Source organism: Hyperolius riggenbachi, chromosome 5, assembly GCF_040937935.1.
Source record: "Hyperolius riggenbachi isolate aHypRig1 chromosome 5, aHypRig1.pri, whole genome shotgun sequence".
NCBI lineage: Eukaryota > Metazoa > Chordata > Amphibia > Anura > Hyperoliidae > Hyperolius > Hyperolius riggenbachi.
Window position 1 is genome coordinate 57,035,062 of NC_090650.1, and position 18,099 is coordinate 57,053,160.

The window sequence follows — 18,099 nt, forward strand, 5'->3', positions numbered from 1 at the left end:
ATCACAGAACAACAGAAGCGGTTGTGAGTGACACGTGTCAGGCTCTGTGGGGCGTGGCTGCTCTACTGTCTGGATTATACAATCTACCACAGACTGAAAGGGTATTGGCATAGTTCGAATCTGTCTGTGAAGACTTCAGGCTACAGCGCAGGCAGTCAGTGGTGAAGGGAGTGTCCAGTGTGTGGGGGCTCCTTACCAAGTATTTTACAAGAGACTTATTTGGCATCACCTAATCCAGGAACTTACATACAGCAACTGTGTGCCTACATGGAAGACAAAACTGTACTTTGACATAGAGTTATCAAAAATCTTCTGCTAATAGGTGTAGAAACTTTAAGCATCAGTAGAGTTATATTTGACCACAATGAGGGTTGCTAAATGGTTGGGGAGTTTGTGGATTTAAAAGGAACCCAAAGTGAGAGACATATGGAGGCTGCCATCTCCTTTTCAACAATATCAGTCGCCTGACAGTCCTGTTGATCTTTCTGGTCAGTAGTGTCTGAATCACACACCTGAAACAAGAATGCAGTTGATCAGGTCATATTGTTGTCAGAAACAGCTGATCTGCATGCTTCTTCAGGTTCTATGGCTAAAAGTATTAGAGGCAGTGGATCAGCAGGTCAGCCAAGCAATGTGCATTGTTTAATAAATATTTAAATAAATATGGAAGACTGGATTTATCAAGTGTCTGAGACAAAATATTAGTAGGTTTTTAGAAAGCCATGCAGAATTGTCTCAGACATCGTAAGAAATCACTAAATAGTGCAGATTCCTTCTTAAACTGTTAGGAATAGGAGTTAGGAAGGTCTCTCAGACAGTGCAGTGTGTGAGGGGAATTACTGTTGCTGAGGTAACCAACACATCTGCTGTCAGCAGGCTCTGAGTGAGGGGGGGGAGGAGCACTTCACAAATCACACCTAGCCTGCAGTGCTGCACTATCTGGAGAACTGCTATGAAGCACTTCTTAACCCTCCTGGCGGTCTATTAAAAACCACCAGGGGGCAGCGCAGCCGGTTTTTTTATTTATTTTTTTAAATCATGTAGCGAGCCTAGGGCTCGCTACATGATAGCCGCTGCTCAGCGGCATCCCCCCAGCCCCGCCGTTTGCCTCCGGCGATCAGGAAATCCCGTTCAAAGAACGGGATTTCCTGGAGGGCGCGAGATGACGTCACCGACGTCATGGACGTCGTGACGTCTAAGAGAGTCCCGATCCACCCCTTGCCGCTGCCTGGCGCTGATAGGCCAGGCAGCGCAGGGGTCTGGGGGGGTTGTTGCGACGCGGATAGCGGCGATCGAGCGCAGGGCGGCGGCGATCGAAGTGCTGACGCAGCTAGCAAAGTGCTAGCTGCGTTCAGCAAAAAAAAAATTACTCAAATCGGCCCAGCAGGGCCTGAGAAAACCTCCTGCGCGGCTTACCCCGAACTACGTTCGGGGTTACCGCCAGGAAGGTTAATCTGCAGCAGTTTAGGAATGGATTTGCACTTTTCTTAACTATAGTGCAGCACAAAAAAAATCCATGCTAAACTGCCACTATTACGTAGGATTTAAAAAGTTTCTTACTATCATGCAGAACATTTCCTCTGCTGGTTAGAACAGTTTTAGAAGAAAAAACTGTTGGTAATGCTTTGATAAATCTGGCCCTATATGTCTCTCACTTAGGGTTCCTTTTACACAATTGTGTGGCTACAGACCTCAGGACACCAATGTGGCAATGCCAGGCCACTGTTCCCTGAAGCACGTATGAACGGACATCACACTCCAGCTAATCTCTCGAGTAGACGCAGCGCCATGTGGAGCCATGAAAATGGGACATGTGGAGTAGAGGAAGAACAACAGCACAGCATCCGGATAGGTGAGTCACCTCTCCAACATGCACCGCTGCAGTCCAGCATGGGCTTTCCAGGAGTACGGGCCCATTCACACTTGCAGCACCTGCTCCTACAACCCTGTCTGTGTTTCCAGGATGGTACACATATTTTCAGCAAGAAGTTTTTTCTTTGTGTTACTAATAAAAGTGCATGTGTGCACAGGTCTATGACTCAGGAGACTTCATTGTTCATGACTGTCATTTGACCCACCTTTCCCAGTCCTAATTGTGGAAATATCCACACGTAATTGTCTGAAGACTGAAGTGTTTAGGCTGCAGCGATCTGACCTTTTTGTAATTTATTTCTATTATCAACCTGTGTCTTGTAAAGCTTAGCTAATTTTCTGTTCCCTTAAGTGTTTTTTGCTTCTGAGTTATAGCCGTACACCAGGGCTTAATCTGATTTATAAAGTAGTTTATTACTTTCACGTTCTGCAAATGCCTTTATCCAAGTCCTTCAAAATCCACATTTGTTGTGAAGCCAAGAGGTTCTCCTCGTTATCATTTTCAGGACGATGTTCTTTGGACAAATATGTTTTTCATTTTGAGACAGTTAGGATGCTGTATTTCTTCTCTACAGGTTACAGTGTCATTTGGAGTTATATGTACATCACTGTCCAAAAAAGCTCTCAAATGTAATCCAGCCGAGGAGCCAGGGATAGCATGTGGTTCTGATAACATGTCCACCACAGAACAGTTAAGTGTCCAGGCATAAAACACACACAATGCGGGAAATCCATCCAAGTCATATCGATTTCAGTAATCACTGCAGGTATACCTCAGAAAATTCTAAATATGGTTAAAATTTACACAACCTTTTTGTAGAGGTTAATATCACGATGTTCTGTGCAGGAATTCTACCTTCTTATTTCTGAAGGAAAAAACAGACTAAAGTTGACCTTCTCCCATCCTATGCTTTTTTATTAAAAAGTCTGTGTTGCTCGCCTTACTGGATATACTCCTGAAGAATCTCTCCAATCATAAGCTAGCCTTAGACCTAAACAGAATACTATAAAATATGCATCCCTTGTGGATAAATTAAAAGCGATACACTTCTTCAGTGACTTCCCCATCCCATGTTCTTTATTAGTATTGGTGGTCCACATATCCTTCACCAATTAATACTATAATCCATAAAACATGCCAACCAACTCCCAGGTGATCAGGATACCCTAATGAATCTATAACAGATTAGGGAAATGATTGAACAGACAGTTCCAGCACCAGGAGGAATTTCCTAGAGCATAGCAGAAGTCCAGAAGGTAGGAGAAAATATATGCTGGAGCATGAACCACCATTCACTCTTCCCGTCAGGTAATCACCATAGATTCTTGCACTCTTGAGAGGTTTTTCAACTATTACACAGGCTGTATAGTCACATCATATAAGGCCACACCTGATTATACAATACAATACAATAACATTTCTATAGCGCTTTTCTCCCATAGGACTCAAAGCGCTTAGGCTCTCTCAGATTCAGTAGTTAGTAGGATGAAGTATTCACACAACAAAAGTTATATTTCTGCAAATGCCAGACTGAACAGGTGGGTTTTCAGTTTGGATTTAAACACATCCAGGGATGGGGCTGTCCTGATCTGTTGAGGTAAGGAGTTCCAAAACATAGGGGCAGCATGACAGAAGGCTCTGGGACCAAAAGTTTCCAAGTGGACTCTGGGTATGACTAGATTATTAGAACCTGTGGATCTGAGAATGCGGGGATTGCTACGCAGCTGTAACATATCTTTCAAGTATCCAGGGCCTAGATTATTCAGGGATTTAAATGTCAGTAGGCCGATCTTGAATAGGACCCTCCATTCTATAGGTAGCCAGTGAAGGGAATGCAGGACTGGTATTATGTGGCAGTGACAGGGTTGGTTGGTTAGCAGTCTGGCAGCAGTATTCTGTATCAGCTGTAGGCGGTACAAGACCTTTTTTGGAAGGCCAGTGTAGAGAGCATTGCAGTAGTCCAGTCGGGATGTGATGAAGGCGTGGACTAAGGTTGGCAGATCTTCTGGGGGTATGAGGTGCTTGATTTTTGCAATGTTCTTCAGGTGAAAATAGGATGATTTCACCACCGCAGAGATTTGAGTTCTGAAGTTTAAATCCCCATCAATTAGAACTCCCAGGCTACGCACATGATCAGAGCTGCGTAGATCCGTGCCTCCTATTCCCAGTGGTGAAGACTGCAAGTTAAAGAGAATCTGTATTGTTAAAATCGCACAAAAGTAAACATACCAGTGCGTTAGGGGACATCTCCTATTCCCCTCTGTCACAATTTCGCCGCTCCCCGCCGCATTAAAAGTGGTTAAAAACAGTTTTAAAAAGTTTGTTTATAAACAAACAAAATGGCCACCAAAACAGGAAGTAGGTTGATGTACAGTATGTCCACACATAGAAAATACATCCATACACAAGCAGGCTGTATACAGCCTTCCTTTTGAATCTCAAGAGATCATTTGTGTGTTTCTTTCCCCCCTGAGGGGGGAGTGCAAAGCAGAACCAAAACACTGAAGAACTTGGCAGCCTTCCAGACACAGGCTGACGAGTCTGACAAGGGAAAGATACATTGATTTATTACAGAGACTGTGATAGTACAAAGTGCTGCAGTAAGCCAGAACACATTAGAATAGCTTTTGGAACTTGTAGGATGATAAAAAACAGGATACAATTTTTGTTACGGAGTCTCTTTAAGTTGTTTTGTTATCATGCTCTGCCCTCCAATCAGAAGGACTTCAGTTTTGTCTGCATTTAGTTTCAGCCAGTTGTCATTCATCCATTGCTGTAGTTCACGTAAGCAGGCGTTTATAGTTAGAGTTGGGTCTGTCACACCAGGCTTGAAGGAAAGATATAGTTGGGTGTCGTCTGCGTAGCAGTGGTATGTCAGGCCATGTTTTTGGATTAGTTTTCCCAACGGTAGCATGTAAATCGTGAAAAGCAGGGGAGAGAGGATTGAGCCCTGGGGCACCCCATACTTAAGTGTTACAGGGGTGGACAGGAAGGGCCCCATAGACACTTTGTGGGTTCTGCCACTCAAGAAGGATTGGAACCACTGAAGTACTATGCCATCAATGCCGCAGTATTCCTGTAGTCTGTTTATCAAGATGTCATGGTCAACTGTGTCAAAGGCTGCAGAAAGGTCTAGCAGTATGAGGATCGAGCACTCTCCTCTGTCTCTTGCCATGAGCAGGTGGTTGCATATTTGGATGAGGGCAGTTTCAGTGCTGTGGTGTTTCCTGAAGCCAGACTGGAATGGGTCATAACTGTTATTTTGTAGGATTCTGGCTTCTAGCTGGAGGTATACAGCTTTTTCAATTAGCTTGCACAGAAAGGGGAGGTTAGAGACAGGTCTGTAGCTGGTCATTGCATCTGGGTCCAGGGAGGGTTTTTTGAGGAGAGGCCTGATGATTGCTTCCTTCAGTAAAGCAGGAAATATCCCTGATTGTAAGGAACAGTTAACAATTTTGAGGAATACCGGTACGAACAGGTCGGGGCAGTTCAACATGAACTGTGTTGGGCCAGGATCCAGGTCACAGGTAGTTAGGCGGACGTGAAGGAGGATGCTTGATGTGACTTCTTCATCAATTTCTTTGAAGTTTGACCAAGGTGTTACGTTGTCTCTGCTAATGGTCTTCGGCGCTATATTAGGCTCAGATGCTGTAAGTTGGATGGCGGACCTTATAGCGGAGACTTTGTCTGTGAAGAAATGGGCAAATTGGTCACAGAGGTCCTTTGAAGACTCGATATTAAGTTTTTGACATGCTGGGTTGCAGAGTTTTTCCACTGTGCGGAACAGTTGGGCTGGTTTGTTAACTGCATTTGCAATCTCTTGTGATAGAAAGGATGATTTTTTTCCCGTGATTACCTTTTGGTAGCTCTTCAAGTGGAAGATTAAGGCATGTTTGTCTTCTGGGGACTGAGATTTGCGCCACGGTCAAATGACAATGAGAAGCACCTGCTGATTCGAAGTCTTAAGCCTCCACCTGGTCTTGGCTGCTGCCAGACCCTGGCTGGATGCTTATCGTATCATTTCTACAACAAAACACGATGGAAACTTTTGGCAGAAAGCACATAAGCCAGCCCTCATTAAAGGGATACTGTAGGGGGGTCGGGGGAAAATGAGCTGAACTTACCCGGGGCTTCACATTCTGTACCCGCGCAGCCGCTTACCGATGCTCCCGCCCCGCCTCCGGTTCACTTCTGGAATTTCTGACTTTAAAGTCAGAAAACCACTGCGCCTGCGTTGCTGTGTCCTTGATCCCACTGATGTCATCAAGAGCGCACAGCGCAGGCCCAGTATGGTCTGTGTCTGCGCAGTACACTCCTGGTGACATCAGCGGGATCGAGGACACGGCAACGCAGGCGCAGTAGTTTTCTGACTTTAAAGTCAGAAATTCCAGAAGTGAACCGGAGGCGGGGCCGGAGCATTGGGGAGTGGCTGCGCCAACACAGGATGTCTGCGGGGGACCATTAGAAGCCCCGGGTAAGTTCAGCTCATTTTCCCCCCAACCCCCCTACAGTATCCCTTTAAGAGATCTCTTGTCCAATACACAGCAATATTTGAAAATATTCAAATGTTGCTTAAATAGTATCCTGCTGTTTAATGTAGGTATTTAAAAAAAAAAAAAAAGAAGTAGGCTCTATTTATTTAAAAAAGTAAAGTAAAAGCTACAAACGATGCTGCCTGCAAATGATATGAAAAGTTCAAGTCCTGTTTTTTTTTTTAAACCTAAGGTCGTATTTTTATTACAACCTAGGTAGCGATGACTTCTTCCTAACCTGGATCAATCTGTTAATGTACGCATTAAAACATACATAAATGTGGCTGTGCTAGAAGCAACAGCACTGGACCTGTAGAGGTAAAGCTTACATAAAAATTACACAAATTTACCTGCAATAAATTTTTTTCTTGGCTACTCCCACTTCTTTGTTTCGATTTATTAATCTCATGTGGCTATATCCCCAGCTGCACACACAGCCACTGGAAGACAGGACATTTATCCTTAGCCTGCTTACGGATACTCAATTGTCACCCATAATGATTCGGAGTTAGAAGATCTCCCACTGAAGGGAATGCAAAGGTGGATTAAGCCTTCAAATTTGTTTAACTTATTTTACCACTACCATGTAGTGTGAGTGCCAACAGATTTTGAACACAGTACTGTGAGCCGATTGTGTAGGTAAGCTCTCATACTAACATGGAGATGGTAAAATTGGGAAGTGATTGGCCAATCAAAGTTGAAGGTGTGTACCAGGCTACATACACATTCAATTTTGATAGCCCAATCAGTAAGAGGTCCTACATATTTTGAATAATATGAACAGATTGTGTAGATAAGCTTTCATTCTACATGGAAGGAGTAAAGTTGGCCAATCAAAATTGGATGTGTGTACCGAGGCTTAACCTCCCTGGTGATACGCAGTTTCAGAGGATACGTCCGCGGGAGGATTTTTAAAAGAATAAAATGTAATTTATATGCTTAAGCTAGCACTTCGCTAGCTAACTATGCCCCCCAAGCCCCGCCGGACCCAACTAAACCCCCCGATCACCGCCGGCAATATTTACCCCTCTGCGATAGCCATTCACCTTTCAGCTTCACTCGTCACTATGGCGACGATCGGACATGACGTCTGACGTCTATGTCATGTGCAGTCCCGATCCTCCCCATAGCGAAGCCTGGAGCTGATTGGGAGGCTGCGCCATCGCAGGATCCCTGGGGGGTACTTATTACGGCAGCAATCCCCCCTGATCAGTGGAGAGCAGCAAAACTTGGGGGGGGCATAATTAGCTAGCCGAGTGCTAGCTTAAGCATATAAATCGCATTTCATTAAAAAAAATCCTCCCGAGCCATGTGATCCTCTGCACAGGCTAGCCCGAGCGTACGTCAGGCTTACCGCCAGGGAGGTTAAATTTTCAGCCTTATTTCTTCTATCCTATAAGTTCCTATACCTGTTCTAATGTGGTCTGGCTTACGGCAGCCTTTTCTAGCTGCAGTCTCTGTAATATATCTAATCTTCTTTTCATTGTCAAGCCTTTTCGAGCCAGAGAGGAATGCACTGCCTCTGCTGTCATAGGGAGAAGTTATGCATGCCCCCTCCACACCCCCTGCAGGCTGTGTGTGTGTGCTTTGTTTATTAGGTTTATTAGTCACAGACAGCTCTTTGCGCTCAACTTCAGCTTGTCTGAGGGGGAAGGGAGTTTCCCATGCTGAGAAACTGAGAATCCCTGACTGGAGTTCACTATGTAATAAAAACTTGTAGTAAACTGTAGTAAACTGTAAACACACACACACACACACACACACACACACACACACACACACACACACACACACACACACACACACACACACACACACACACACACACACACACACACACACACCTTCCTGGTTAGCAGCCATGTTTTTTGTTTGTAAACACTGCCAAAAACTGTCGATTAACCACTTTACCCCCAGCGGTGCGGATTTCTCCGGCCCTTTTTCCACCCTAACACCAAGGGACGGAGAAATCCGCACCTGACACCGCTGCCGCCCGCTCGTCCACGCGCCCCCGTGCTTGTGCATGCCGCCGCCCACTCACCCGGAGATCAATGAATGGGAAAAACCTTTTCCTTTCGTTGATCTCTGCCCCCCACAATGATCAACTGCTACCTGCACGCATACTTCCTGACCTGTACGCTTGCAGGTTGCATAAACAAAAAGTTACTGTGGCCAAATAGTAAAACTACACCCTAAAGCATTTTTAATATACAAATACATTACTTTTACACTAAAAATTAACTCATTACCTCCTACACTCCAATTTTTTATTTTTTTTTGTAATTAAAAAAAAAAAATTACAATTAAAAAAAAATACATAAATAGTTACCTTAGGGACTGAACTTTTTAAATATTTATGTCAAGAGGGTATTACACTGTTACTTTATAAACTATGGGCTTGTAATTAGGGATGGACGCAAAACTGAAAAAAAATGCACCTTTATTTGCCAAATAAAATATTGGCGCCAAACATTGTGATAGGGACATAATTTAAACAGTTTTATAACCGGGTCAAAAGGGCAAATACATTTCATGGGTTTTAATTACAGTAGCATGCATTATTTAAAAACTATAAAGGTCGAAAACTGAAAAATAATTTTTTCCCACATCTTTTCCTATTAAGACACATTTAGAATAAAATAATTCTTGGCATAATGTCCCACTTAAAGAAAGCCTAATTGGTGGCGAAAAGAACAAGATATAGTTCATTTCATTGTGATAAGTAATTATAAAGTTATAGACGAATGAATGGAAGGAGCGCTGAAAGGGGAAAATTGCTCTGGTGCTCAAGGGGTAAAAGCCCTCAGTTGTGAAGTGGTTAAAAGTCAGGATCACAGCGGGGAGTGGCGGAAATGGCAAAGAGGAATCCAGGAGATCACAGTAACTCGATTGGTATTTTTTTTTTTTTTTTTATTGTACAAATTGGACAGTACAGATTCTCTTTAAATCTAGTAAAACAGGTATTAGAAAATAGTCATAGGCCTCAATTCACTAAGCTTTATCAAACACTTTATCAAATGTTTGATAATTTACCTCATGAGTAAAATCTAATTTTAAATTCACTAAGGGGTTATAGATTTATCGAATGTTTTATCGATAAAATGTTCAATAAATATATAACACCTTAGTGAATTCATAAATTAGATTTTACTCATGAGGTAAATTATCAAACGTTTGATAAAGTTTTTGATAAAGCTTAGTGTTATTGAGGCCATAGTTTCTAACAGATGAACAGCTTTTTTCTTATCTGACCAGGGTAGCAATCATCTAAACTGTAGATGCAACTTGAAGAAAAAATTAACTGGAAATAAACTTTAATTGTATGTGCACTAGCAATGTTTGAAGGATTAGGTAGTAACTAGGTGAAGGGGTATATGGAGGGGCGCGCTCTTGGGGATGTACATATTATTCTTAATATGCTGATGCTTGCTCCTTCTCGCCAACACCGAGCATTATTTTGATGTAACTGTTGTTGTTAACTCCATGTTGGGGTAGTTTTGTGGAAAAAATAAAAAGAGATTAAGTACACTTTTTTTTTTAATGAATTTACATATCATATATGCTTATTTTTAATTTATGGTCTTAAATGCAATCTGTGAATTGAGCATTGGAGACATGTCAATGTGACCTACAACCTTTTTCATTCAGCTCCCAAAAAGAAAGCTTTTGAGCTTTGTAAAGTGTTTTGGTTTCTATTTCCTTTTCAGGGGAGTTGCCCCTGAATTCAACTGCTTCATCTGCATAGATAAGGCACTGGGATTTATTAAGCCTTGAAATGAAAAAATAAAAGTGAGCACGTATAAGTTCTGAGTAGACTTGGCATTATACATTTCCATGTTCATCTCATGTCAGTTCAAGTACTCTTTAAGAAAATTCTCCTTATGTGAAAACACTCGTCAGTGTACATTTTATGGCCACGACTGGACCACCACGGCAGGCATTCATAGAACACGGGTACGTCCAAAATCCAGTTTTTCAAAAGGCAGAAATACCAATGACAATTCATAAGATACATAATAATCTGTCCTGCCGATGTCAAGAAATAAAATTGGTAAGATAGGTAGGTTACACAAGTTTTGACGAATAGTACTGGTATAGGACTATGACCGGATCCAGGTTCTCAGTGATTTTCTTTACTGCATTTTCCAAAACGAATAATTCAGACTTTTTAGAATGGTACCTACCCTGAGGATAGATTTCCTGTATAAGTACATCTGTTAAACTGCTTGTTGGCATTGCCGCTTTCTGCATTACTGGGAACCACCAAAAACGCATACATCATAGCTCCATCCTTTTAAAGAGTTCCCACGAATTGAGGTGCAATAGGTTTGGACAATCACTTCTCCACTGATCTCCTGCCAGGGTAAACCTTAGTAGATGTCAGTTATGTTATGCTATCAGTTATGTTGTCTAAATACAGCTTCCACTAGAATGTCGTAGGCTGCTTTAGTAGAGGAACCAACAGAGCTGCTATAAGCAGTACAATACATGGAAAAGACTCAAGCAGAAAAGCAAATCCGACACATAGAGGTTAGAAAACCATACAGTTAAATCTGAAGTTTTATTCATAGTTGCAAATAAGTTATAATGTGCTTTAAGTAAATGAAATATGCTTTTATGAAGCTGAAGGCAATAGTCCATCATAAGTCTTTTAATAGTGTAAACACTTTGGCCAAGTCGATGGAGTGAAGCTTTTACGGTTTAGCGGAATCTTGCAGGTTTGTGTGACTGCAGCTATAAAAAAGATGCTTCGAAAAATGGACCAGACACTACCTCAATAAGAATTTACAGAGTAGTATCATCTTTATCTCTAACATTAACATTAGTGAAAATATTCCCACAACCTCAATATGGTAGAGTTACAAGCCTCAGGGAAAAAAATGGTTTCTATATAATAACTACATTTTGTACTTACATTAATTGCAGGATTGTAAACCACAGATTGGCGGAAGGGAACAATACTTGTCATAACATGCAACGTACATACGTCATTTAGTCTTGTGTACAATGACATGAAGAGACCTTTATGGGAAGCCTAAAAACTGCCTTAAAACAGCGTCTACTGGCAGTCACAGATATTCTTTGTTACTAGTGTTTTTATAGCACCAATTCTATGCAGTACTTTACAGAGCACAATCACTGACTGTTCCTCAGTGTGGCTCTCATTCTACTACGGGCAAGGGCAAATTTGGTAGGGAGTTTGTGAGATTACTTCGGTTTTCTCTACAAGCTCCAGTTTCATACCACATCTCAAAACCATAGTTTTAATGTCTTTTGTGGAGGCTGAACCTCAAGGCTAGAGTACTACTTTATCCACTAGCTAGAACAGTCTCGTAACAGAAGACTTGCAATATACTGTGTGTTCTAGAGGAACAAGTCAAAATTCCCCTTCTGCTTCAGTAGACTACACTAACTTCTCAGATCAGAATCAAGCAAAAAAATAAAGGACCTCAAAAGATAATGATTACGTTCCCTTTCACCTGGAGCCTTGTGAACACACTTACAGCAGATATAGGCGGTCCAAGCCTGTGGTGATCTTCTCACAGGTACTGATTTTTGACCTGAGGAAGTGGGTAGCACCAGTAAACTTAGACTTTTTTGGGGGGTCATAATAAATGTGTTCTATTGAGATCTCATTCCTCTGCTGAGGTAAGATTGTTCATTTTAAACTTTTTATTTTGGGGTGTCTCCTTCTGAATATCACTCTTGCAGGAATCTGTGCTTTGATAGGGACAGCAGCACCATGTTTGTTTGCTAAGTAAACAGAGGAGTAAGCATCTCCTAACTCATCTGCACTCACCGTTAGGGCCCAGTCACACTTGAAAAAGCAAATTTTGTGCAGGTGATCTTACTGCAATTACCGCTGTAAAAATTACAATCCTCCAGGACGATAAACTCATTCAAGTGACAGCCGATAGCTTTCTTTGATGCTCGCCCCACCCACTGTGCCGTCCCTCTGCCCCTCAATTGGAACAGAGCACATCAGCCTGTAGGCCGACTCAGCATCTGTATAGCTTCGGCCCCGCAATGTCACCCAAAGGAATCAGGTGTGATCCCCATTGGACGACATTAATCTAACGTGTATGGGTCTTAACTACCAGAGGGCATTTTTCTCTCTCAGTTCACTAATTAGTGAGGTGGCTGAGAAAGAGGCAGGAATATGGAGCTGCCTGAATGAAGTACACATACTATGAGAGACAAGTGAAAGCAGCCATTGTTTATTACCTCACAACAAAAGTTACCTGGCTGTAATGCCCTTAACTTACAACACTTTCCAAGTGACTCATCTGGATAGTATCAGAACACCTGATCTGTATCCTCACACCTTGTGAGTGATTTAGAAAGAGCTACAGATTAGCATTGCAGCCAGATGACTAATATTCTCAGGATATCAGCAATAGGGGTCCTACACACATTTCAATGCTTAATCTTTCTTTATAAATGAAGCCCTACTTTTTTCCATAGCAGATATTACCTGGAAAGGCTCCTATAAAGATCTGTGAATGCCAGTATACGCTTTTTTTAGCATGTATCACATAAGTTAGGCTTAGTAACCCAACTGAAAATCAATGCTGAGTGGCCTCAATAGATTCCATGGTCCACTTCTACTCAGCAAGCACACGAGGGAGGTGGCAAGTTCTCAGGCAGTGTGCTACTTACAAGCGTATTCGCCATACAATGGTAGTCATTACTTACCAAAGGTAACTGTGATATCTTGGCAACATAATAAAAAGACATCTGTTTGAACATGCTTTTTCTGTACATCTGGAGACAAGAGCGGAGCTGGCTCAGCAGAGGGCTTGTGAAAGAGTTAAACACACGAGCTAACCAAAGTGCAGAAGCCAAAAACAAAGAAACTGCACGCACATTTCAGAATGTCGCAATGTACGAAAGAGTTAAAAGTACAGGAACACGTGGCGCTAGTTACTATGCTTGTTAATGCCACACTAAATAAAAAGGGTCAGCAAGGTTCGTGCGTTGTCAGACTGCGGATCCGCTGGACAATATCTTACAAAATATCTGCCTCATGATACAAAGAAATATGTGCAAACTGGAAAGGTCCCTAGATTAGCTGTAAATGAGTTTATATATACAGAAAACTGTCATCACTAGATAGGATTAACTAGAAAGAGTACAACTGGTTTATAGCATGGAGCAGTATCCCCCGCAAGTTCCTCCCCGCCCGCCGGTTTCGTCTGACAATCGGACGCCTTTATTGTGGGATTCGCTTTCCCAGAGTCCAGGGGTCTGAATAATCTTTTCCACAAGCTCCTCAAAGGCACACTGAACACCGTCTCTGGTCTTTGCGCTGGCCTCTGAAACAGACAAGAGAAGCAAACAATCACAACAGTGGATGACCACAATCATTAAGAAATATATGTATATGTGCAAGCCAGTTGCTTGCGCCAGCAGTTGACTTACTACTCGTGTTATGTCGTAGGAAATAAATGGCATGTATGGTCAAGATTTTTTTTTTGTATTTGTTAATTTTTTGAGGTAGAAGGAAAACAGGACATCAAAGTATTTTTAAAATCCGTAAAGTGCTAAAATTTCCCAAATGAAAATCTGTCATTTTCTTGGAGCTCCAGCTGCTGGTCGAATAAGAAAAATTATCTTGTTTTACAGCAGCGTAGTAGAGATACATATATATGGGTCCATACAGAACAGAATGGCCTTCTTATCACAAAGTTTTTTTCAGACTTGCACAGAAAATTCATCCAAATTGTATACAGGTTGGAATTTGGTCCAATCCAAACAGAAAGTGAATTTGTCCAGCTCAATTCCAAGCTGTATACAGTTTGTTAATCTAAAAAGAAAATTAAACGGGGCACTGTTCCTTTAAAAACCCTTTATTCCAGTTGGGTATACAGCAAGTACAGAGCAGTGGGGGTGTCAAGTGCCTGACATCTGTTTTGCAGGTGTGACCTGCTTCTTCAGAGGGAAAAATATGTACTATAAACAATTTGGTAGTTATCACTGAGATGTTTGCATCCGAACCTCCTAACCCTGGTGTCCAAATGAGTGTAAGTTGTAGCCAATCGTCCACAAAGTTTAACTCCTATGTAGCAGCCATCTCACCCTGCTTGGGCGCCTAACTGTCACCAATTAACACAGGCGTCAATCAGATGCCTGCTGATCCCCACATTCCAATGACCTGATCTGTGCTATGCCTGCAGCGGTAGTATCGGTAAAGTAGTTGTGTGCTGCCTACGCAAAGCAATCTTACTGCAGTTTAGTGAATCAGGGCCTTCATTATTTAAAGACTCTTCAAAAACTTCTCCAGTCAAATAACCAAGTGGAAAGTAAAATAAAAAAAAAAGATTTAAAAAAAAAAAAAAAAAAAAAAAAGGGGGTTTGGCGTTTGTAATAAAATTATATTCCTCATAAAACAAACCTGCCATCTACCAAAACACGCTGCTATTTTTTTCTAAAATATAAAAAGTGGCGATCAGATGAAAGACACCAGAAAGATTTAGCACTAACTTCACTTGTAATAGTCGTGTTATTGATCAACAGTTTTTGTGCCAATCAGATTGAATCAACATTTTTTTTAATGGCCCATGAAGATGACCTGTTTAATGGGAGAGAACCCCACAGGTAATCATACCGGTTTACCACTTTGGTGCTAACAATAGGAACAAAGAGTCCATAAGTGGGGCACTAACTATTCACTCAAGAGAATGGGGCTTTTAAAGAGGAATTCTTAGCCATACTATCTCAGAAAAAAACAACACATATATAAGTAGATAAATACTTGTTCTACTCACGTAACATATGTATTGCACTGTTCACATTTTGATTTAAGTGATTTCTCTGTAGTAATAAAGAGAAAATCCTGCATAGGATTTTCCATGTTGACTGCCTATCCTGAAGCCAATCCTGACATAATTTCCTCCCTTACTTTGTCTGTTTATCCTTGACCGCCGACCTCCCAGTCTTCAGATACTCCCACCAAGCTTCTCAGCATCAGAAATATTGGCCAATCAGAGGAACAGAGGTGTGGGACAGGAAAACGGGAGGGAAAGAGGCTTCAGCCAATCAGGCTGCATTCGTTATGTCTGAGGGGAAAGTAAAGAAGAAAAAAAAAACAGCATGCCCTGCAACTTCCTTTGTGCGGAAGATGTACCAGATAAAGAGCCAGGGAAACTGGGGAATGATGTTTTATGGAGAAGTAAGAGTGATATTCAATTTTTGGATTGCCTGGTTAGCATTCTTATTACTTGTTTACCAGATAAAAATAAAGATTTGTGTTTTGATTTTATGCCTGACAGTTACACTTTAATGGATTTGAGGTACTGCAGTTCTCTTTTCAATGCCACATCACCAAGGAACAAACCATTCTAATTTTTAGCCAAATGTGCTGTTGTAAAATTGAAAACTCTAGTTTACATGATACGGAGGTGATCCAGCATACTGGCCTATTAGTTTCAACAATTTTATTGGTATTTTGAGCATACTGGATCATAAGCCAACACCAAAAGTGCATTTGTCCCCTCCTTACCCCCACCACCATCACCATCACATTTCTTCCCACCGCCATTGAGAGAACACATCTTGCTGGAAACACGTCTGTACAGCACTTCTTCCCCAAATTTTTGCCCACAGGATCGAGCTCAATCCGGACATGTCCCACTAATAGTGTCCTTGTAGGAACATTAATAGCTGGTACATTCCCAGAAAAATACCACTGCACAAATTGTATTCAAAACAGGGCTTTAAATTTAAAAAAAAGAAAACCGTATTTTAAGTCTGTTTAATCGGTTCCAGACCGCGCTAATTGAAATTACGCCCTGTTTGGAACCTGTTACCCCTACCAGATTTCTACATCAGTAGGCCCCATTTTTTTTGTACCAGCGGTTTCTGCTCCTTAAAGAAAACCTGTAATTAAAAAAAGTTCCCCTGGGGGGTACTCACCTCGGGCGGGGGAAGCCTCCGGAACCTATGGAGGCTTCCCCCGTCTTCCTGTGTCCCAAGCCGTCTGCGCCTGCGCAGTAGAGCGGACCCGACAGAAGATAGTCTATTTCCGTGCAGAGAGCCGCAACAGCGCCACCCGCTGGAGGCAGGGAAGGTAAATAGATCAAGCCTTGTCAGGTTTGTTGAGCGAGGATTGCGTAACGCTTCGGGGGAGCCAGCGCTGGATTGCCTGCAGCTACAGGTCTGAGGCATCCCCCTCCCGAGGTGAGTACCCCCCAGGAGAATTTTTTTTTATAGAGTCTCTTTAAAGAGCCTCGGTCACGAAAATCTTAAAATGTAATATACATGTAAACATATACAAATAAGAAGTAGGCTTCTTCCAGAGTAAAATGAGCCATAAATTACTTGCCTCCTATGTTGCTGTCACTTACAGTAAGTAATAGAAATCTGACATTATCAACGTGTCATGGGGGGGTTCTCCAGGGTTTCTTTTTTTTTTAAAGCACTTAGTGAATGGCAGTTGCTCCGTCCAACTGCCAAAGAAGTGTACGGTGAGCAGGGAGGCTGGCCAGCATCTTTGTATAAATCTTTTTCAGGTAGTGTCTTTATAAACAAAGGTCATGCTGAGAATCCCCATGAAGAGATGGACTGACCCAAAACCTGTCGGTAATGTCAGCTTTCTACTACCTACTGTAAGTGACAGCAACATAGGAGAAAAGTAATTTATGGCTCATTTTACTCTGGAAGAGATTTACTACATGCGTTTAAATTTTAAGATTTTTGCGACAGTTCCTCTTTAAGGGGCCAGAGACTGCTGGTACTAAAGTGGTTAAGGAAAAACAAATTAGAAGAAATCCTTGGTACAATAAAGCTAAGCCATAAACTTACATAAGTCCCGTAATTTTTGAAATCTATCTCCAGAGATCAGGAGTAACTAATCAGGTGAAAATCTTCCGATTCTGTTGACTCTATCAGGCGCTACGCTGACTTTGTACTAAATCTACACACAAGCGGGAGGCAATGACAGATTTCCCAATCTGACAAAGCTGCTTTCAATAATCAAAAGAAAACACATTAGGTATCATTAAAATTTACAGCCACAGTATCTGGGGGTCAGCCTTGTGATTCTTGGCATGAGCCAAAACACATTTGGCATGAAATGTAAAACCACAAAAAAATGGGCGCTGGACTTGCAGGTTAAAATCCTGACCTCAGGAATTTAGCATAGGTAAGAGAAAGGTGCTGTGTGTTTGGCTGCTGTAAGTTTCTGGTTCCTGGCTAATCAGTCATATGAAGAAAGAATGATGGACAATCAAGCAAGCTCAAGAGTTACAGATAGCAAGCAGAGCGTGGCCAAATCACAGGCAGTACAAAAGCCAGATTAAAAGGAAACTGCAAAAAAAGCAGAAAATTACAGGCGATACCTGAGGATGCTTTTCCACAGACGTCTGAACTGCTGTCGAGAAGTTCAGTTGCCCGGCAGCTAGCCACAAGCGCCATTTGGCTGCACCTGCATGAGGCCAAATGGCAGCATTTGGTAACAGTACCTGTGTCAGGTTTGACACGCTGCCGCTTCACCTGCATGGCCGTGGAGTCTGTACAAAAATCATCCGACTTCTCAGTTTATGAAACCACCGACTGACTGAAGGTACCCAAACATTCTCCAACTGCAACTCCTCTGACTCCTTAGTCTAATACTTACCAGGACTGTGGAAAAAAAAAAAAAAAAGATCCAACTTCTCAGTTTATGAAACCTCCAACTCCAGGTACCCAAAATAA

General features: G+C 42.0%; 1 protein-coding gene across 1 annotated transcript in view; it reads right to left on the minus strand.

The window, feature by feature from the left end:
• Positions 1-10,947: 10,947 nt before the first annotated feature.
• The window catches only part of RAB18 (RAB18, member RAS oncogene family), a 77,685-nt gene continuing 70,533 nt past the window's right edge, over positions 10,948-18,099 (minus strand). Inside the window, exon 7 of the mRNA XM_068235725.1 lies at positions 10,948-13,721. Within this exon, the coding sequence (XP_068091826.1) occupies positions 13,549-13,721 (173 nt within the window). The 3' untranslated portion in view covers positions 10,948-13,548. The remainder of the gene's footprint in view (positions 13,722-18,099) is intronic.